The sequence below is a fragment of the Salmo salar genome, chromosome ssa03 (genome assembly GCF_905237065.1).
Source record: "Salmo salar chromosome ssa03, Ssal_v3.1, whole genome shotgun sequence".
Classification (NCBI taxonomy): Eukaryota; Metazoa; Chordata; class Actinopteri; order Salmoniformes; family Salmonidae; genus Salmo; species Salmo salar.
This window is the reverse complement of record NC_059444.1, coordinates 51,916,289-51,938,613: the sequence shown is the minus strand read 5'-3', so window position 1 is coordinate 51,938,613 and position 22,325 is coordinate 51,916,289. Positions and strand designations below refer to the sequence as shown.

The window sequence follows — 22,325 nt, the reverse complement described above, 5'->3', positions numbered from 1 at the left end:
TTATCAGACAGATAATGAGATGGATAGACTTGTTCTGTTTGTAAGGAGTGGTGGGGGTGGGGAGGCAGAGAGCAGAGTGGGAGTACAGATGGCGAGAGAGAGATAGAAAGAGGGAGATAGAAAAAACCCAGGTAGAACGACACAAAAGCAGAAAAGGAAGGAACTAGAGAGACAGATAGAGGTAAAGATAAAGGTAGACATGTCGAGCTAAGGGAGAGAAAGAAAAAAAATCTGGACTATCATAATGCAGTTGAGCACATAGAGGAAAGGGGGAGAGGGAGTGGTCTGAACCAAAGGTAAAAAAGAGAGCTGTAAAAGAAGGAGAGAATGAGAGAGGAAAACTCAACAAGAAATAGCATACTGTATGTGCTGTGCCTTTGATGTTCTGAACCAAGAGCCATGAAACAAACACACACACACACACACACACACACACACACACACACACACACACACGTCTTAGTAGAGTTCAAAGGAGGGTGGGTGTATGTAGGGCACAAGATCCGAGCAACACTAAGAAGGGATTGCTGTGTCTACAGACTAAACTCTGTGAGAAGATACATTCTGACTTGCCGGTTTTAGCAGATGGAGAGAAAGAACGCAGTGTGCTGCAGAGGACAGGGGAAAGGAAGGGAGAGGAGATCTCTTGGGAGACACCATTTGGGACTGTTACACCGGCTGCTACACTCCATATTCTCTAAGAGGATTTTTCCCCCATTAAATGCAACGTTTTATCGAAACCCCCCCCCTCCCCCGAATGTAACACAGACCATCCCTGTACAACCGACCCGGGATTCCATCCCACATTAACAACACTGTGCTCCACAAGCTAGCGTGCTAACTTCCCAATGTACATTGTCAAATGTTAATTGGTCCAAATCCAAATGATTCCAGGTAAATTACTATTTCAAAATTGTTTTGAAATGACTGATTCAAAGAGTCTTTCAGTTCAGGCTGATGATGCAGTATGTATCCGTTTAACCTCCTAGGAGAACCGGTATTCAATTAATTGCAGACAGTGGCCTTCCAGAAAGTCAGATATTTCATATTTTAAAAGTGTGTTTAATTTGTACAGCAGCTTGACCTTGGATGGAGGGAGTCAATTCGATCCCATTCAATTCAAAAAACGTAATTTATCCAACAGGGACCAATAATGTTAACGGTAGTGTAGATACGTAAAACCCACATAACATTACCATACGACATGATCACAGCAACAACAACGCCACCAAAATGACATGGAAAGGGGCAGACCTGCGGTGGCGTGACCCGTTCAGCTCTGATGACCACCATATCTATAACCTTTCTATATAGAGGGTCAACTCTCTTCATCACCCAGGACACATTGCTCTGCGAAATAAATGCACTTCTGAGAGGGCGCCATTGATCCGGAATCCACTATCTGCAATCTGACTCCTGGAGTTGTATCATTTTTTACTACCTAACATTTTCCTCCGACTTTTTCTACTGTTCAGGCTCTTGACATTAACATGCTTGTGCAATATTGCTTACAAATGCAATGAAAATACAAACATTTTGCATCTTGCTTATTTCACAGTTTCCTACTTGGGGGGTGGGGGGGGGTTCTGTCAGTACAAGATGCAGTAATATCTTTTCTAGCCTTAATATATTTTCCTGGTTTACCAATAAGAGAAGGAAACAGCGAGGAAGTGAGAGAGAGACTATGGGAAGATCTCAATTGCATTCTCCTCACGTCTTCTCTCCTCATCTCCTTCTCAAAACCAATTGGATGAGAAAGCAAAATGTCCCGCCCCTCTGGTCTTCTCCTCCAATCGGGTTTGAGAAGGAGACAAGGAGAGAGGACGTGAGGAGTATGCAATTGAGATCTTCCCAGAGAGAAGGCGAGAAGTAAAGGGAGAGAGTGACAGAGAGAGGGAAGTCAAGCGAGTGGGAGAGAGTTAAAGAGAGTAAAGGAGACATTTAGAGAAGGTTACAGATAACCTTCAGGGATTTAATTTGCTTCTCTGACTGAATTATCTCATCGATAAATCTGACTGAATTATCTAATCAATAAATCCGATTAAGGGACTGCAGCCTCTCCCACACAATCTGCATCTCCTCTCCTGCATGGAGGATGGCAGTGGGCAGTCCAGTCCAGTCCAGAGGGTCACGCACCGCTTCGTCTCCCGATAAAGCCCTGATGTTGATACCACTGGAAGATTAGAGGCAGACCTGGGATGCGCCCCAAATGGCACCCTAATCCCTATATGGTGCCGTTGGGCCCTGGTCAAAAGCAGTGAATATGGAATAGGGTAGCATTTGGGATGCAAACCCAGACGACCAATCCCAGTCCAAAAGGGTTTGGTGGAGGGCCTAGGCTGGCAGTGGCTCACTCTGTCCAGTTACCAGTGTCTGAATTCTCTTGGGTGTTTTTCTTAAAATGGAGCTACTGTTATTAACCTTTCTTAGACACTCAGGTGACACTAGACACTTTCTTTTGTACTTACCTACATTTTCCCAGGAGAGCCACCGCTTGCAATGACCCGGGGAAGAGTTGCAGAGGAGTAGAGAGTTAATGTCGATATAGCCCCCTGCTACGTGGCAAAGATAAGGAGTTATATTTCAAGAAAGGAAATATTCTGTAAGTTTAAATGTCTTATATTTTAGCAGCAGTGATCAAAACAAACAGATGCATTTCTTTCTTCCAGTATAAGCCTTTTGAACCCAGCGTCCAAATCATTTTTTGGACTGCAAAACGTTGGAGCTGAGCACGCCAATTTCTCTTTCAAAGATAAAGAGATCCCATCTTTAATCACCTTGACCTGTAATTCAATTGAGTTTCATTAAAGATGCCCACTACGCCAGTGTGATGAGTAACCTTTCCTGAGACCTGAAGCCTTACTGACAAGCTCTTAACCAACAATGCAGTTTTATGCCGTTTTTTTTTAAGAAAAAATGTAACACAATAAAATAACAATAACAAGGCCATATACAAGGGGTAGAGTCAATGTGCGGGGGGTAGAGGTCAGTCGAGGTAATTTATACATGTAGGTAGGGGTAAAGTGCCAATGCATAGATAATAAACAGCGAGTAGCAGCAGTGTAAAAACAAAGGGGGGGGGTCAATGCAAACAGTCCGGGTCGCCATTTGATTAAATTGTTCAGCAGTCTGATGGCTTGGGGGTAGAAGCTGTTAAGGAACCTTTTGGACCTAGACTTGGCGCTTCGGTACCACTTGCCGCACGGTAGCAGAGAGAAAAGTTTATGACTTGGGTGACTGAAGTCTTTGAAAAAATGTTGTGCCTTCCTCTGACACCGCCTAGTATATAGGTCCTGGATGGCAGGAAGCTTGGCCCCAGTGATGTACTGGGCCGTACACACTACCATCTGTATCGCCTTACGGTCGGATGCCGAGCAGTTGCCATACCAGGCGGTGATGCAACCGGTCAGGATGCTCTCGATGGTGCAGCTGTAGAACTTTTTGAGGATCTTGGGACCCATGCCAAATGTTTTCAGTCTCCTGAGGGGGAAAAGGCGTTGTCGTGCCCTTTTTACGACTGTCGTGGTGTGTTTGGACCATAATAGTTTGTTGGTGATGTGGACACCAAGGAACTACAGCCTCGTCGATGTGAATGGGGGCGTGTTCGGCCTTTCTTTTCCTGTAGTCCACGATCATCTCCTTTGTCTTGCTCACAATTAGGGAGAGGTTGTTGTCCTGGCACCACACGGCCAGATCTCTGACCTCCTCCCTATATGCTGTCTCATCGTTGTGGGTGATCAGGCCTACCACTGTTGTGTCGTCAGTAAACTTAATGATGGTGTTGGAGTTGTACTTGGCCACGCAGTCGTGAGTAAACAGGGAGTACAAGAGGAGACTAAGCACGCACCCCGGAGGGGCCCCCTTGTTGAGGATCAGCGTGGCAGATGTGTTGTTGCATACCCTTACCACCTGGGAGCGGCATATCAGGAAGTCTAGTATCCAGTTGCAGAGGGAGGTGTTTAGTCCCAGGGTCCTTAGCTTAGTGATGAACTTTATGGGCACTATGGAGTTGAACACTGAACTGTAGTCAATGAACAGCATTCTCACATAGGTGTTCCTTTTGTCCAGGTGGGAAAGAGCAGTGTGGAGTGCGATTGAGATTGCGTCATCTTCGGATCTGTTGAGGCGGTATGCGAATCGGAGTGGGTCTAGGGTTTCCGGGATGATGGTGTTGATGTGAGCCATGACCAGCCTTTCAAAGCACTTTATGGCTACTGACGCGAGTGCTACGGGGCGGTAGTCATTTAGGCAGGTTACCTTCGCTTTCTTGTGCACAGGGACTATGGTGGTGTGCTTGAAACATGTAGGTATTACAGACTCGGTCAGGGAGAGGTTGAAGATGTCAGTGAAAACTTTTGTCAGTTGGTCCACGCATGCTGAGTACACGTCCTGCTAATCCGTCTGGCCCCGCGGCCTTGTGAATGTTCACCTGTATAAAGGTCTTGCTCAGCTCTAGCCTTTAGCTCAGTGCGAATGTTGCCTGTAATCCATGGCCTCTGGTTGGGATATGTACGTACGGTCACTGTTGGGACGATGTCGTTTATGCACTTATTGATAAAGCCGGTGACTGAGGTGGTATACTCCTCAATGCCATTGGATGAATCCCAGAACACATTCCAGTCTGTGCTGGCAAAACAGTCCTGTAGCTATCTGCTGGCTTCACTAGGTCTGTCTGTTTAGTCTTATTTGTGTTTGGGCTTCTGTTCATAGGCCTACCTTTTTGATTAAGGGCTGAATGATAAGTTAGTTGAGTAGTTGAATCAGATGTTGTTGGGATGGACCAGGATTGAGGGATCATGTTATAAAACTACTGATTCAGAGGAAAATATAAATGGTTGCACTTCCCCCTTGTGGCTCAACATAAACAAGACAGACATTTCACTTCCCAAACAGAAGGTGGCGATAAAACAACATACACACTTCCTAGTCACCCAACTGCCAACAAACGAAGAGTAAAATCACAACATCCGCTGAGAGAGAGACGAGACATTATTCTGCACTATTTTACGTCTTTAAAATGACCAAACTGCAGCTGTTGAATGCTTACCTGACAGAACGTTTAACGGTAGTGGTGCGGGAGATTCTGGACGTGGTCGGGGACACAGTGGCCGAGTACCGAGAAGAGACGGCTAGGACGAAGAGAGAGAATGAAAGCGCGAAGAGACAAAATGAAAGCCTGCGGCGACAGCTCCGGGACATCCTACTCTTGGCGGAGACAGACTGGCGTAAGAACATTTTGTTGGATAATGCTAATTTAATGATCACGCAAAAATGAATTGGCAACCTGTCAACTAGTTAGCTACTTTGGGTGACGTCTGTCTGTTGACGATTGACACTAACGTTACGTTGGTTCGCGAGAAGTGCCCGAATTCCGAATATCCCTTAACTAATAGTGCATGATTAATTACAATGTCATAAATATTTACTAAATGTCTTACTTATTTAATGACAGCACTTTGTCTTTGCACCCTCTTTCTATGCAGGATCCAACAGCCTTTCTCTCTCTGGGCAGCAGCAGCTCTGCGAGCAAGAGTGGAGCTCCAGTCATGAACATGACCCAGAGCCCCTGCAGCAGAGACAGGTCAACAGACGAGGGCTACAGAGCCAGGTAGCGTTGGGTAAGGATGGGGGTCTCACAGGACCAAACCAGGGACACACTGAAACAGTCAGAGTAGAAGAGAAGCCCAGTCCAGGGGAGGCAATCCCAAAGACCGAGCACAACTCAGACCCAGAACCCAAGAGTTTTGGAAACACCTCGTCCTTGGCCCCATCTCCGTTCTCCTCCAATGCCAACTGTGCCACAACAACTGGAGCAGCCAACGCTGAAATGCCAGTCCTTAGGACAGAGGGAAAGACGTCCTCTCCCATCGACCCAATCCAGGGACGGATCAAAATGGAACCCAAGGAATGTGACGTCACAGTGAACCTCACCAACCATGAACCTCAATCCAGTTCAGACTACACAGGTCGTCCTATAACACTACTACCCCACAACCATGAACTCTCAGGCGACACTGGCTTCAAAGACCTTCCAGATATGGATATCTCAGAGCTCCATAACACACCCGTACATGACCAGCAAACGTGTGAAACAGAGCCTGGGCCCAAGGACGGGGTGTTGCCATACAACGAGAGTAACAACTTCATCCCCACCGACCACCAGGAGGGACGCCCACACCGCTGCACCCGCTGTCGGGAGAGTTTCAGCCAGGCGGCCAGCCTCCACCTCCACCTCCAGTACAAGAAGCCCTATGCCTGTGACTGGTGCTGTAAGTCCTTCGCCCAGTCGGCTGACCTGCGGCGCCACCACCGCATCCACACGGGGGAGAGGCCCCACCGCTGCTCCTGGTGCTCCAAAAGCTTTACCCAGAGAGGCAACCTGAGGCGGCACCTGAGGTTGGAATACATTATTATATTGTATTATTATACAGTGGGCTCCAAAAGTATTGGGACAGGGACACATTTAGTTGTTTTGGCTCTGTGCTGCAGCACTTTGGTTTTGAAGTGATTCGATCACTATGATGTTAAACTGCAGACTGTCAGCTGTAATTGGGTGAACCGTTTAGAAATTACAGCACTTTTTGTACATAGTCCCCATTTTTAGGGGACCAAAAGTATTGGGACAAATTCACTTATGTGTATTAACGTAGTCAAAAGCTCAGTATTTAGTCCCATATTTCTAGCAGGCAATGATTACATCAAGCTTGTGACTCTACAAACTTGTTGGATGAATTTGCTGTTTGTTTTCATTTTTGTTTCAGATTATTTTGTGCCCAATAGAATAGCCGTCAATCTTTACATAAAAGCTAAGTGCTGACAATGTGGCTGGGTCATGGGCCTGGGCACTGGGCAGGTATGGTAGTATGGGCTATATAGGTTGGAGGCCTGTGACAACTTGTCCTCCACTGTATGTTGATTACCTGGTTCATCCCTATCACCAGGGCCCGGCTCCAGGCATAAGCAACATAAGCACCGCAGTTGTGGTCTCAACTTACTATTGTGAGTTAGAATAGTAGAACACACAAGGTGCAAGTTCGAAATTTGGACGTGCATCAGCTATTTATTTATTTATTTTTCCTCTTATGTCATCACTGACAGTCACTCAATTAGCCATGTCGGCTAACTGTTTTAAATGAGTCTAGCAAGCTATCTAAACTTGTAGTAATCATGGCCGACTACCGACCGTGCACGCGCACGCAGGGCACGCAGAGGTCCTGACCTCCAGGTGGCCCCCATTGATTTTGTTAGTCACTCTCACTCAGATATCATTAACATTGCATAAGTCATGGCAAAATGTGTAGAATTGCAGGAAATGCACTTTAAAACTGAAAACAATTATCTCCCATCACATGGCAAAAAGGGTAGAATTGAAGAAAATTAGCTGTAAAACTAGAAAAAAAATGATCTTTGCCCCATGGCAAAAAGGAGTAGAAGTAATGTGAATGCTGCCATGATTACGGATAGTCCTGAATGAATCGTGAATGATGGTGACGATATTTATGCATCTGTAACTTCCTCACTCATCATTATTCACGATTCATTCAGGACTATCCGTAGTCATGGTAGCATCCACATGAATGTAGAAGTGTTTAGAAACATATTCTATTCTTACTTGTATTTACAACAAAAAGTGACTCCAAAATGACACAATGCATTATTTACCATTCATTTCTATTGGGCACAATATAATCTGAAACAACAAAAAACAAACAGCAAATGCATCCAACAAGTTTCTAGAGTCCCAAGCTTGATGTACACATTGTGTGCTTGGAATAGGGGCACAAATACTAAACTTTTGACTACTTTAATACTAATTTTAGTCAATTAGTCCCAATACTTTTGGTCCCCTAAAATGGGGGGGGGGGGACTATGTACAAAAAGTGCTGTAATTTCTAAACGGTTCACTCGATTATGGATGAAAATACCCTCTAATTAAAAACGGACAGTCTACACTTTAACCTCAGTCATTGTTTCATTTCAAATCAAATTCTATTGGTCACATACACATGGTTAGCAGATGTTAATGCGAGTTTAGTGAAATGCTTGTGCTTCTAGTTCCAACAGTGCAGTAATATCTAACAAGTAGTCTTAACAATTCCCCAACAACTACCTAATACACACAAATCTAAAGGGGTGATTGAGAATATGTACATGTGAGTATATGGATGAGCTGTGGCCGAGCGGCATAGGCAAGGTGCAATAGATGGTATAAAATACAGTGTTGAGAACCAATCACTGGACACTTTAATAAATGGATCACTAGTCACTTTAAACAATTCCACAATTTACATATCTTACATTACTCATATCACATGTATATACTGTATTTTATATGTGATATGAGTAATGTAAGATATGTAAACATTATTAAAGAGGCATTATTTAAAGTGGCATTGTTTAAAATGACTAGTGATCCATTTATTAAAGTGTCCAGTGATTGGGTCTCAATGTAGGCAGCAGCCTCTCTGAGTTAGTGATTGCTGTTTAGCAGTCTGATGGCCTTGAGATAGAAGCTGTTTCTCAATCTCTCGGTCCCAGCTTTGATGCACCTGTACTGACCTCGCCTTCTGGATGATAGCGGTGTGAACCGGCAGTGGCTCGGGTGGTTGTTGTCCTTGACGATCTTTTTGGCCTTCCTGTGACATCGGGTGCTGTAGGTGTCATGGAGGGCAGGTAGTTTGTCCCCGGTGATGCGTTGTGCAGACCGCACCACCCTCTGGAGAGCCTTGCGGTTGAGGGCGGTGCAGTTGCCGTACCAGGCTGTGATACACCCCGACAGGATGCTCTCGATTGTGCATCTGTAAAAGTTTGTCAGGGTTTTGGGTTACAAGCCAAATTTCTTCAGTCCCTTGAGGTTGAAGAGGCGCTGTTGTGCCTTCTTCACCACACTGTCTGTAGGTGGACCATTTCAGTTTGTCTGTGATGTGTACACCCAGGAACTTAAAATGTTCCACCTTCTCCACTGTCGTCCCTTAGATGTAGATAGGGGCTCCCTCTGCTGAAGTCCATGATCATCTTCTTTGTTTTGTTGACGTTGAGTGAGAGGTTGTTTTCCTGACACCACACTCCGAGTGCCCTCACCTCCTCCCTGTAGGCTGTCTCGTCGTTGTTGGTGATCAAGCCCACTACTGATCAAGCCCACTACCCCACTACTTCAAACTTGATGAGTTGGAGGCGTGCATGGCCACGCAGTCGTGGGTGAACAGGGAGTACTGGAGAGGGCTGAGCACACACCCTTATAGGGCCCCAGTGTTGAGGGTCAGCGAAGTGGAGATGTTGCTTCCTACCTTCACCACCTGGGGGCGACCCGTCAGAAAGTCAATGACCCAGATACACAGGGCGGGGTTGAGAGCCAGGGCCTCCAGCTTGATGATGAGCTTGGAGGGTGCTATGGTGTTGAATGCTGAGCTGTAGTCAATGAACAGCATTCTTACATGGGTATTGTTTTTGTCCAGATGGGATAGGGCAGTGTGATGGCTATTGCGTCATCTGTGGACCTGTTGGGGCGGTATGCAAACTGAAGTGGGTCTAGGGTGGCCGGTAAGGTGGCGGCGATTTCAAATCCCAAGTCCTGGAGTTCAGAGCCAAAACAACAAATAATGTGTCACTGTCCCAATAGTTTTGTAGCTCACTGTATATTGTAGCGAATTTAGGCGGTAGCTCTGACCAGCGACTGTCAATCCAACACCTTTGCCGTTACGCCCAGAAATCCAAACCTCTTGACGAGGTTGCTAGGTGTTGGGTTAAAGTCGCTTCACTCCATTTATATACTATTATTTTTATATATATTTTTTATACTTATTTATATATTATAGGATCCACACCGGTGAGAGACCCTACAGCTGCCCCTACTGCCACAGGACCTTCAGCGACGGAGACACCATGAAGAAGCACAAACGGACTCACTCTGGGGAGAAACCCTATCGCTGTGTCCAGTGTCCCAAGAGCTTCACTGTGGCCAGCGGCCTGCGGGTACACCTGAACACACACCTTACAGAAGCAGGGCAGCTCATCACATGAGGAGGTCAATGTGCTAACTAATCAGCTACTACTGAATCGGCTGCACCATTTCAAACACAGGACGACATGAAGGGATTGTGAAACGTTGAAGTGTTTTAGCCATAGGAATATTTCCTACATGTATTTATTGGGATTAATAAAAACAGTGCAGTAGAAAACAAATGGATAATGTCATCGTGGCTGATGTTTCCAGCTTGATTGAAGAGTGTGTGTGTGTGTCTGTGAAAAATGAATTCAATCAGTCCATCATTTAATTATTAAAATCACATTTCTGATTCTGTATTTCTTTTATATTAAAGTTGAACCATCTTTCAGGTTGTTTATTTCCAAAAGGAAGATACCAGATGCTTGACTCACGTTACCTTCACTCAATATATTTATTAATATACTCTGTAATAAGGCTGCAAACCTAACGTATTTAAGTGGAAAATCCCGTTAATAAAATTCTTTCCTCCCCTTTTTCATGAATCACGGTAGCATTTTTATCACATGACCAAGGAAAGTCAAATAACCCGGAAGTGAATGCTTTCGCGGATATGTTTACAAAACAGTCTTGCTTGGGTCGTTATTAGTAGGCTTTCAGTAAGGATTTTAACAAATATTTTGGGCAGGCAAAATTTCTAGAAAATGGCTAAACTACAGCTTTTGAATGCTTACCTCACCGAGCGGTTAATGGTGGCTGTAGATGAGATACTGGAGGTGGTCGGGGGGACAGTGTCAGAATTCGAGGAGGAGACTGCCCGGACGAAGAGAGAGAATGAAGTCCTAAAACGAAGGTTACGAGAAGTTGGACTCGACACGGGAACGGAATGTTCAGCAGGTGATGATTCCAATGGCTCTTTGTCTATTGTCTGCACTCATCTGAGACCAAGTGAAAGCCAGATGACCTCTGTTGCCCATACTGTTTTCATCTGTCAATTATTTCACTGAGTGTAGATAAAGGGGAGAGGATGCAGGTTTTTCTAGAATATTATGATATGGCGCATTTGGACAGTCTCAAGCCCAGTAGATCACCACATTACCCAAACGAGCTCATCCTACAGAATGCCTGTAAACTCATGTTTGGATCGTTGCTTCTGTAGTTGTGCGAACGTAATCAAGCTGATTTCTCTCTCTTTTCTGTCTGTTTGTTGGTCTGTCCATCCAGTCTCGACCAGGCCTGTTTCTCTCTCTGTGTCTGGGCAGCACCAGTGGAGTTCCGACCAGGGTCCAGACCTTGAGTCTACACAGACCCAGAACCACATGGTAATGAGCCAGGATGAGATGCCTGCCACACATAGCCAGCTACCCACAGACTGCACCGAGTGGAAGAGTCTGTGTAACTCTCCACGTACCATGTCCTCACAACAGACCGATACATCAGCTACCACCCCAGTAGTAGCTCCATTGACTTCAGCGTCCGTGAAAAGGGACTTGGACGAAGAAGACGACCAGCTTCTACTTCCCTCTGCAACTCCCTTCAGCAGCACATCATGCCCCGTGGACAGAGTGGTTTTACACTATAACTCTGAGGGCATCAAAACAGAGCCTAGTGATACTAGCCCTACTGACTTGGGGTCAGTATCTGCTCAGATGGGGTGTAGTGAACTAAACCCCAGTTCGGACCCTGGACCAGCCACTGTTGAAACCAGGTACATTGTTTCAGACCTGAGCGCTGACCTGGAATCAGTGGTTGCAGACAGCAGCAGGTATGTTGCCTCCACTGCCTCGGGCGTCCCAACTGACCTGGTATCAGCTAGTGCGGCCATGATCCCAGACGGCTTTTTCCGTCAGATTGGCAGCGATGGCTGTGTAACAACAGGGCCAGAACTAGACTTCGGGGACACCACCACCACCAGTACCGTAGGTCCCTTGACCTCCCTGTTCTATCCGGGTCAAACCAGACGTCAACAACAAACAAATAGATCAACAAATAGGGGTCATCAACAAGTAAACAGGTCCACAAACAACAGGGGTCAACAACAAACAAACAACAGGGGGGATCAGAAGTCCCACCCGTGCCCTCAGTGTGGTAAGATATTCAGTCACGTGTCACGCCTCAAGATCCACCTCCGCATTCACACAGGGGAGAAGCCGTACGTTTGTGCACTGTGTGGCAAGCGATTCAACAACGATGGCACACTGAGGAACCACCGGCGCGTTCACACAGAGCTGCGGTTGTACGGCTGCCCTGTCTGCGGCATGAGCTTCAAGGACGCCTACACGTGTAGGAAGCACCAGCGCGTACATAATGGTATGCGGCCTGCCGGTGGCGGGGCCCACACCTGCAGCTTGTGTGGCAAGGCTTTCAGTGAGGCAGCTAAGCTGACCAAACACATCAGGACTCATGTCTCAGACATTGGATGAGGGCAGTACAACCTATAAAGACTTTTTATAGCATACATAAAGGCTTTATAAGCACTATATAAATGCTTCACAAATAATCTATATGTGTAAGTGTATGTCATACATGGTGTATAAAGGGTGACATAACAATTCCCACTGTAGAGTTTATTGCCAAATGTAAGTTAATACAGTATTTATAGATTATGACATATGCTTATGATTTGTAAAGCGTTTAAGTAGTGCTATATAAAGACTTTATACGTTTTTCTTTGCAACGGCGCTCCCGAGTGGCGCATCCTGCTATGGCACTTCACCCAAAGTGCAGAGGGGCGTCACTACAGCCTGGCGTGACCCGGGAGTTCCAAGGGCAGTGCACAATTGGCCTAGCACTGTCCGGGTTAGGGGAGGGTAGGGTTGGCAGGGGATTCCTTGTCTTAACTTGCTCTAGCGTCTTCGCGTGGCGGACTGGGCGCCTGCAAGCTGACTAGGGTCGTCAATTGAACGGTGTCCCCTCCAACACATTGGTCCGGCTGACTTCCGGGTGTTTATAAGGAGCAGCGTGTTTGTCCTCACCTCACCTCTCCTGAGCCCGTTGGGGAGTTGCCGTAATGGAACACAATTGGATACCACAAAATTCTTTCATTTCTAAATGGTAAAACAGATATGTATGAAAATCTCTAATCCAAAATGCTGGAGTATAGAGACACATTTTATTTTAGCTTCACTGTCCAAATACATATGGAAGGGGTGTGTATGACCATGGCTGCACCGGCTTCAACGGGACAGGTCTTTGTGTACTCTGTCTGTGGCAGACGGTTACAAGCATCTGGTTATACAGTCATCAGCGATCCCACAAGGAGTAGTTGAAGTCATCATCAGATGTGATGGACTACCTTAAGCAAGCAGCAAGTGTGTGTAGACTTCTTTTTTTAATTTTTTTTTACTGTGCCTGTGTGTTTTACTTTACTGCGTTTGTGTTTGTGTTTGTGCACCAGCCCGTCCAAAGGGCAGCGGGGCCCAGTCTGTCAGTCTGTTACAGGGAGGTTATTTACTTTTGCTGTGTTGTAGTATTGATCCACTTCCTGCTTGTGACTCGGGGGGGGGTGGAGCCTACTGACCTTTGAGACTGCAGATGATGAGCCATAGGTTGAAGACACTGGTGTCAAACACAATTCCTTGAGAGCCACAGTCAGTGTCTGCTTGTTTTTGATCTTTAAAAAAAAATCATGTTTTTAGGATCTAGATCTGCAAGAAAAACCGGGGTCATGTTGACTTGGTATAAAACGGAAATTAAGTGAAACTATTTGAACTTGTCCAATAACAAACACTGATTAATGAAGTAAAAGGCAGGAACCAAAACCCACTGACACTGCAGTGCAGAATCTAATGACTGGAGTTTTACTTGTGTGGTTTAGTCCAAAACCACATTCCTTACCCCAGGACACTTCGTAAGGTGACTATCCAGGAAAATGAGCACCCCGTGTCTGCACTGAACTGAGGATTTTATTTAGAGAGACAAAACCGGCTTAGGATGCCTTCATTAGAGTCTCATCATGGTCTCTCATAGCAAGTGCTCAGACTTTGACTTATTGTGGCGCTGGTAGTTCAGAGCCTTATGTACAATAAATGGGTTTATTTTTAAATGTGTGCTGTTTTATTCATGTTTCCAGTTGCCTTTAATTTAAAAGTTTGTCACATAAAAAACAGCAGTGTCTTATTTATTCTTGCTTGATACTTGTTCTGGGCAGTTGAAAAGTTAGTGCTATCCGGGATCCTTGGGACGTCCCTAACCATAACCCTGACTTTAACTCTTACCTTATCGTAACCGTTGTAAATTTCAACTTCAATGAGGAAATGTCAGAGTTGGGACGTCCCAAGAATGCCGGATAGCAAGGACCGTTTAACATGGTCAGAGAGAGCGTCAGCTAAATGACTAACACTTGAAAATGTGTAATGTATTCATTGAACCACCAGGGGGTAAACGTGAGCTATTTTACTGTTCAGTAGCACTGAGTGACTACTGCATTTCCCTCAGGCAAGCCATCTCACAAAATAGAAACCAAGTCAGACTTATACAGTAGTGCATTCCAAATGTATTTTCATATTGTACACAAAACACCTGATATAAATGTAAGAACAACAATTGTTAAAAGCACAACAAGATAATCGTATACAGCCATTGAAAAGTCAGTAAAAACCCACATTCACACATTCAGTCGTGCATTAAGAGACAAATATAAGAAACATGACAGAAAACAAAAATAACAATACAGGGAAATCACCTCAATAATAAATCAAGTAATAATAATAATACTTTTTTGATCAAATACTTTTTTGGGGACTGGGGACAGTTATATTAGAGAGGGGACAACTTTTTTTTGTCAATACTGTATTGCATCATGCAACAACATGGAAGAACTTCTGTATTCATAATAGTATCAGTGTATGTCATGTTTTGGATGCAGTGAATGTGTTCATCCCAAATGGCCCCCTATTCCCTATGTAGTGGACTACTTTTGACCAAGGCCCATAGGGTTATGTAGGGAATAGGGTTCCATTTGGGTTAAAATGTCAACAATACAAACAGGATATCTGATGTTAGGTATTTGTGTATCATAGGCATATTATTACCAACATAGACATCAATTTGTTATTAAAATAACCATGAAAGATATGGAAATCAATCAAATCAGCTGAACAAGAGAAGTAAAAAGGCCCGTAGACTAAAACATGCAGATGAAATCAGATAAAATTGGAGGTATAATGTTGAGTTGTGTATGTCAACATTTAGTGACAAGAGGCCATAAGGCAACCAGAACCGCATTCCCCATCCCACTGACAAACATCTCCATCTAACTCCTCTGGACCCCAAGGGGTGCACATTTTGGTTTTTGCCTGAGCACTACTCAGCTGATCCAAATAATCAAAGAAACTCTAATCTAACTTGAAGGGATCATCTACACCACCACTAGTCTATTCCATAGCATAAAGGAGTTGTGCTTAAGAACATCCAGGCCTTGTAGTGTAAATGACTTATAGTCAGCATGCATTTTCTCCATGGTGTGTTATGGTGTGTTGGTTTGTATCACCCTTATAGACATAGGAACATACCGGTAGTGCATCCCATCTTGTGGCAAGTCATCCCCATTTATACCTGGTGCTCACATTTGGATTGTGCCCACAATTGTAGACAGGTGTAGACGATTAAAAGACGCATTGCTATCTGATTGGGATCAGATCTTCTAAGTGTAAACAGACAAGATCAGGGAAATATCAGGAAGAGGGATGCATGTTAGAACCAGGTATAAACAGGGCTCTAGAGAGAGCCTAGATATGCTTCATGTTCGCTGAGATCCAAATCGACCCATACCCCCTACCACCTAGGCACTACAGTAGATCTGAAAGGTTTAAATCGGATCCAGATCAATATGGTCGTGGCTTCCCCCTTGCGTTCTGATAAGCTAGGTGGAATTTCCTCAATATTTTTGATCTATCCAATCCCCTCAGATCTCTAGGAATTCCTAGGTGGTAGGGGGCTAGGGGGAGGATTTGATCTGTATCCCGATTCACACCTGCCTTGAAGGAGTATCCACCGTTGACATATTAAAGACTGGAAGTGTGCAACATAGGGAGAAGGGTGAAGAATTGGGACTGAGCCTTGTGTCTCAGTAGATGTGTGGCCTTACTCATGACTTACGGATCTTGGGAGCTCATTGGTCAGTATGTGCCAGCGCTCCACCCTCTGACCCTTGTTCTTAAGGCAGTCCATCCAATGGCGGAGGGGGTCTCCCTGTGAGTGACAGCTCAGGCACACTCCACCTGTAAACATGATAAAACAGTGTCACCATGGGAACCTTTCAGGACTTCAATGTCCCAATGGAATATCTGCACAAAAGTTTGGCTTCTCTGGGCATAGGGATGTGTCAAGTCGGGATGTGCCTCTCTCGCCATCTCTCTCGCTCTGTGTGTGTGTGTGTGTGCGTGCGTATGTGTGAATGTATGCGTGTGTGTGTGCAAAGTGAAGAGTCTCACCTATGAAGTCATTGGAGCGTCCCAAGTCGTAGTCCCAGACAGTGACCTCCAGAGTCTTATTGGACAGCTCTGACATGGAGATCTCATAAAAGAACTCCTGTAGGGTTCAAGGGAACGACAGGAGAGCCCATTCAGTAGGAGGAGGTTGCTACTGGACACTGATCTATGGTCAGCTTTAGTGTTTCCACCTTAATTACTAAAGTTAGGATTTGTGAAGGGCAAACTGATCCCAGATCGGTCCCTAAGAGCAACTTCTACTCGTAGCTGTGACTTTACTTACAGAAGTACTGTAAATCAAAATGGGAAAATACTAAACCACACACACACACAGAGAAAACAGGGGCCCGTATTCAGAAAGCAGTGCTAAAGCTGTGATCAGACGGAATTTGATCCTAGATCATTATTACGTTATTACTTCACAATGCCCACGCTGTAGAATGAGCGGGGGAGAGAGGGAGGAGAGCGGAAGGGGGGAAAGACATATAGAGATGAGAGAGCCAACCAAAGGACCTTACTGATATGCTTAATGCAAGTCTCTGTCAACACATTGATGTGTAAGTGGTAAAAGTGTTCAGACGATTGCAAATTATGATCCATTGTTATAATTAGGGATGCACCGATATGACATTTTTGGCCGATACGATATCCAATATTTTCCTTGACAACAAAAAAAACAGATACCACCACGATAACCGATATTGACATTTTTTTTGGCGTCATTTTAAGCATTCTAGTACAGTTAAATAGTTGAAACACACACTGACCAAAAAGGTATTTTGGTGGCATTTACGTATGTCCCCATTTACCAGTAAAACATAATAAAAACATATCTCTTTCGCTTGCTGTGCTGTTTCGTTGTTCATTTGTTTCATTCTCGACCAGGATTTCATCATACATGTCAAGCAGTGAAGTTTCAGCTCTGTCTGTCCATGACCTCTTCTGTCGTGGGTCCTCTTCCTCAGTGCGGCACTGTCACAGAGCCTGTTTCCATTTTGTCCAGCAGTGTCTGTAACCTTTCACGTAATCCCTGTTTCTTGTCTGCATCGAAGGAGCGGTCCTTGTACCTAGCATCGAGCATGGTGACGACACGGTAAAGAGGCTTAGAGAGAATGCCACCGAATCGCTTGTTCACAGCCTCTGGTAGAGTACTTTTCCAAGTTAACCCCAAAGATCTGTGTTGGCAGTTTTGTTGAGCAGATGTTTCAATGCCATGACAGATGTTTCAATGCCATGACAGAGGGTATCACGTCTGCTGCAGACGCAGTTGATGAGCTTATTTCTCCAGTCAATTGTTGGAATGGAGCTAGGAGTGTGTTCATGTTTCCAAGTTTCAAACATGTTCTCAAATCCCATTGAAGTGGCAGCAGCGGTATGAGGACCAGCACATTCTTGAGCATGCAATACGGCTTAACTCAGTACGAAATCCTCGTCGACCCACTGTGCTGTCAGACTCATGGGGCTGACATCGCTGATCCAAATGTCAGTCGTGAAACTAATAGCAGTGACATTTACATTTACATTTACATTTACATTTAAGTCATTTAGCAGACGCTCTTATCCAGAGCGACTTACAAATTGCTGCATTCACCTTATAATATCCAGTGGAACAACCACTTTACAATAGTGCATCTAAATCTTTAAGGGGGGGGTTAGAAGGATTACTTTATCCTATCCCAGGTATTCCTTGAAGAGGTGGGGTTTCAGGTGTCTCCGGAAGGTGGTGATTGACTCCGCTGTCCTGGCGTCGTGAGGGAGCTTGTTCCACCATTGGGGTGCCAGAGCAGCGAACAGTTTTGACTGGGCTGAGCGGGAACTGTGCTTCCTCAGAGGTAGGGAGGTGAGCAGGCCAGAGGTGGATGAACGGAGTGCCCTTGTTTGGGTGTAGGGCCTGATCAGAGCCTGAAGGTACGGAGGTGCCGTTCCCCTCACAGCTCCGTAGGCAAGCACCATGGTCTTGTAGCGGATGCGAGCTTCGACTGGAAGCCAGTGGAGAGAGCGGAGGAGCGGGGTGACGTGAGAGAACTTGGGAAGGTTGAACACCAGACGGGCTGCGGCGTTCTGGATGAGTTGTAGGGGTTTAATGGCACAGGCAGGGAGCCCAGCCAACAGCGAGTTGCAATAATCCAGACGGGAGATGACAAGTGCCTGGATTAGGACCTGCGCCGCTTCCTGTGTGAGGCAGGGTCGTACCAGTGACGCCCATAGCAAGTAGCTCATGGATGTGCGTTTCAACAATACTGTGTAACTCCGGTAGGGCAACATCTGAAAAATAGCACCTACTTGTTAGTGTGTACCGGGGCTCGAGGTGCTCGACCAGTCGGCGAAAGCCAACATCATCCACGACAGAGAATGGTTGATTGTCAAGGGCAAGGAATTCTATTATCTTGGCGTTAATGGATTTTGCCTTTGAGTTGTCTCGCTGAAATGTTCTTACTCTTTCAAATGACTGCTGGACTTGTTGACTGCTCGAGCCACACAGCAGACATTGTGGGCTAGGTTAGGAATATATTTAAAAAAAAATTGTGGCGTCATTACGTCATCTACCTACATTATAACATCGGGTTTGCACATCAGTGTTAAACTAGACATCGGGCCGATTCCGATATGCTTACCGATATATTCCCCAGGTCTGGGGAAGGGTACCAAAACATTTCTGCAGCATTGAAGGTTCCTAAAAAACACAGTGGCATCCATCATTCTTAAATGGAAGAAATTCAGAACCACCAAACTGAGCAATCGGGGAGAAGGGCCTTGGTCAAGAACCTGATGGTCACTCTGACAGAGCTGCAGAGTTCCTCTGTGTAGAGGGAGAACCTTCCAGAAGGACAACCATCTCTGCAGCACTCCACCAATCAGGCCTTTATGGTAGAGTGGCCAGACAGAAGCCACTCCACCAGTAAAAGGCACTTGACAGCCCACTTGGAGTTTGCCAAAAGGGACCTAAAGGACTCTAAGACCACAAGAAACAAGACTCTCTGGTCTGATGAAACTGATTCAACTCTTTGGCCTGAATGCAAAGCGTCACGTCTGGAGGAAACCTGGCACCATCCCTATGGTGCAGCATGGTGTGGCAGCATCATGCTGTGGGAATGTTTTGCAGGGACTGGGAGACTAGTCAGGATCGAGTGAAAGATGAACGGAGCAAAGTACAGAGAGATCCTTAATGAAAACCTGCTCCAGAGTGCTCAGGACCTCAGACTGGGGCGAAGATTCACCTTCTAACAGGACAACGACCTTAAGCACAAAGCCAAGACAACGCAGGAGTGGCTTCTGGACAAGTCTCTAAATGTCTTTGAGTGGCCCAGCCAGAGCCCGGACTTGAACCTGGTCTAACATCTCTAGAGAGACCTGAAAATAGCTGTGCAGTGACGCTCCCCATCCAACCTGACAGAGCTTGAGAGGATCTGCAGAGAAGAATGGGAGAAACTCCCCGAATACAGGTGTGCCAAGCTTGTAGCGTCATACACAAGAAGACTGGTGGCTGTAATCGCTGCCAAAGTTGCTTCAACAATGTGCTGAGTAAAGGGTCTGAAAACTTATGTAAATGTATTTTTTATTTATAATAAATTAGCAGACATTTCTAAAAACCTGTTTTTGCTTTGTCATTATGGGGTATTGTGTGCAGATTGATGAGGGGGAACAAACAATTTAATACATTTTAGAAAAATGCTGTAATGTAACAAAATGTGGAAAAAGTCAAGGGGTCTGAATACTTTCCAAATGCACCGTACGTTTCTTTCAGCATTTCTTTAGCATTTATTGAGCAGTTCTTGAGTACTTTCAGGCCTACATTCATGACACATTTAAACACTCGAACACTCAAATATAATAATATAATGCCTAATTATGGCCTAATACACTAAGTGTACAAAACATTAGGAACACCTTTTCCATGACATACACTGACTAGGTAAATCCAGGTGAAAGTTGTGATTCCTTATTGATGTCACATGTTAAATTCAGTTCAATCAGTGTAGATGAAGGTCGAAGAGACAGGTTAAAGAAGGATGTTTAAGCCTTGAAACAATTGAGACATGGATTGTGTATGTGTGCCATTCAGAGGGTGAATGGGTAAGACAAAATATTTAAGTGCCTTTGAATGGGTTATGGTAGTAGGTACCAGGCGCACCGGTTTGAGTGTGTCAAGAACTGCAACGCTGCTGGGTTTTTCACACTCAACAGTTTCCCGTGTGTATTAAGAATGGTCCACCACCCAAAGAACATCCAGCCAATTTGACACAACTGCTGGAAACATTGGAGTCAACATGGGCCAGCATCCCTGTGGAAGCTTTCGACACCTTGTAGAGTCCATGCCCCGACGAAGTGAAGCTGTTCTGAGGGCAAAAGGGTGAGCAACTCAATATTAGGAAGGTGTTCCTAATGTTTTGTACACTCAGTGTACATTAGACATAATAACTGTTTTATGAACTACATATTTATATACTTATAGAGTACAAATTAGTGTCTAACATGTGTATCTTAAGTAAATAATGAAGTGTTACCTGAATATTAATAAGGAAAAATGATTACAGATACATAACCTGGTAAGTGTTTTATAACTTGGTGGTTGGAGGATGTTACAGCACATCAGGGTGTGACTGTGAGAGTCTAGTGGGAATTACCTTTCTATTGTCCTTCTAAAAAGTACAAAAAAGAAAATCCTTTAAACTACTCGCCAATTCTGCTCATATTACTGTCTCCACAGTTCATGTTTATACAAAATAAAAAAAATACACTGGAATTTACTTTTTTTCCACAAAATACACTGGCTTTTACTTTGTTTTGAGTAAATATAATGGCCTTTACTTTGTGCCTTTATTTGACCCAACATTAGAACTAAGATATTTTAATGAATGTTGTTTTCTTTTAATCGTTAAGAAATGTTCTTACTCTTTCAAATGACTGCTGGACTTGTTGACTGCTCGAGCCACACAGCAGACATTGTGGGCTAGGTTAGGAATATATTTAAAAAAAAATTGTGGCGTCATTACGTCATCTACCTACATTATAACATCGGGTTTGCACATCAGTGTTAAACTAGACATCGGGCCGATTCCGATATGCTTACCGATATATCGTGCATCCCTAGTTATAATTCAATTCAGAGGAAATGGGATGTAGTGCTGATAGAGAGAGAATGAGGGGGAAGGAGAGATTTTCCTATGAAAAGGGAGAGGGTAGAAGAGGTGATGAATACTGTATACTAGAAGAGAGAGCGAGACAGAGACAGAGAGACAGAGAGGGAGGATGACAGATGAGGAGAGGGTGGGATATTGGACTGGACATCTCATTAGCATTGACATTAACATTGACCCCCCCCCAGGGATATACCTCATTGAATTCAGGGTTAAGGGTCTTTTTAATCACAGCCGTTTTGTGTTTGGATTTCTTCTGTGTGTCGGGCTTCAGATATCTGAAAGGGTGAGAGATAGAGGGGGGAGAGAGAGAGGGAGGGAGGGGAGTGGGAGAGGGGAGAGGGTTAGGGGAGTGAGAAAGGGGAAAAAGAGGGTACAGTGTCATAGATTGACACACAAACAATCAATCCCTCAAATGCATGCACACAGGTATGTCTCTCAGGCTTTTTGTGGTGACATCCCACTGACTGCTGATAAAATTTTGATACGCTTCCTAAACAGTGGGTAGCAAACACACACACACACACACACACACACACACACACACACACACACACACACACACACACACACACACACACACACACACACACACACACACACACACACACACACACACACACACACACACACACACACACACAAATACACACACATACATGTACCTGTACACACACACTGTCACACGCACAGTGAGAGACTTAGCTTTGATCTGTGTGAGAGACAGAGAGTGTGGCTGACAATGTGTGTGTATGTGTGTATATGTGTGTGTGTGACAGAGTCTATGCATGTGTGTGTGACAGAGTGTGTGTG

At 44.9% G+C, this 22,325-nt stretch overlaps 3 protein-coding genes across 4 annotated transcripts in view; 2 read left to right on the top strand and 1 right to left on the bottom strand.

The window, feature by feature from the left end:
- The first annotated feature begins 4,918 nt into the window (after positions 1-4,918).
- Positions 4,919-10,479, top strand: LOC106600748 (zinc finger and SCAN domain-containing protein 22). The gene is made up of 3 exons (XM_014192346.2): positions 4,919-5,225; positions 5,484-6,396; positions 9,816-10,479. The coding sequence occupies exons 1-3, from the start codon at positions 5,018-5,020 to the stop codon at positions 10,018-10,020; spliced, it is 1,326 nt and encodes a 441-aa protein (XP_014047821.2). The 5' UTR covers positions 4,919-5,017; the 3' UTR covers positions 10,021-10,479.
- A 52-nt stretch (positions 10,480-10,531) lies between these two features.
- Positions 10,532-13,988, top strand: LOC106600747 (transcriptional repressor scratch 1). Its single transcript, XM_014192345.2, has 2 exons — positions 10,532-10,840; positions 11,168-13,988. The coding sequence occupies exons 1-2, from the start codon at positions 10,648-10,650 to the stop codon at positions 12,364-12,366; spliced, it is 1,392 nt and encodes a 463-aa protein (XP_014047820.1). The 5' UTR covers positions 10,532-10,647; the 3' UTR covers positions 12,367-13,988.
- Positions 13,989-14,415: 427 nt separating this feature from the next.
- doc2a (double C2-like domains, alpha) overlaps positions 14,416-22,325 on the bottom strand; it is a 64,125-nt gene continuing 56,215 nt past the window's right edge. For both annotated transcript variants that reach the window (XM_014192343.2, XM_045716117.1), the window contains exons 9-11: positions 21,709-21,790; positions 16,378-16,474; positions 14,416-16,164 (exon numbers count right to left, since the gene is read on the bottom strand). In XM_014192343.2, the coding sequence (XP_014047818.1) occupies positions 16,028-16,164; positions 16,378-16,474; positions 21,709-21,790 (316 nt within the window). In that variant the 3' untranslated portion in view covers positions 14,416-16,027. The remainder of the gene's footprint in view (positions 16,165-16,377; positions 16,475-21,708; positions 21,791-22,325) is intronic.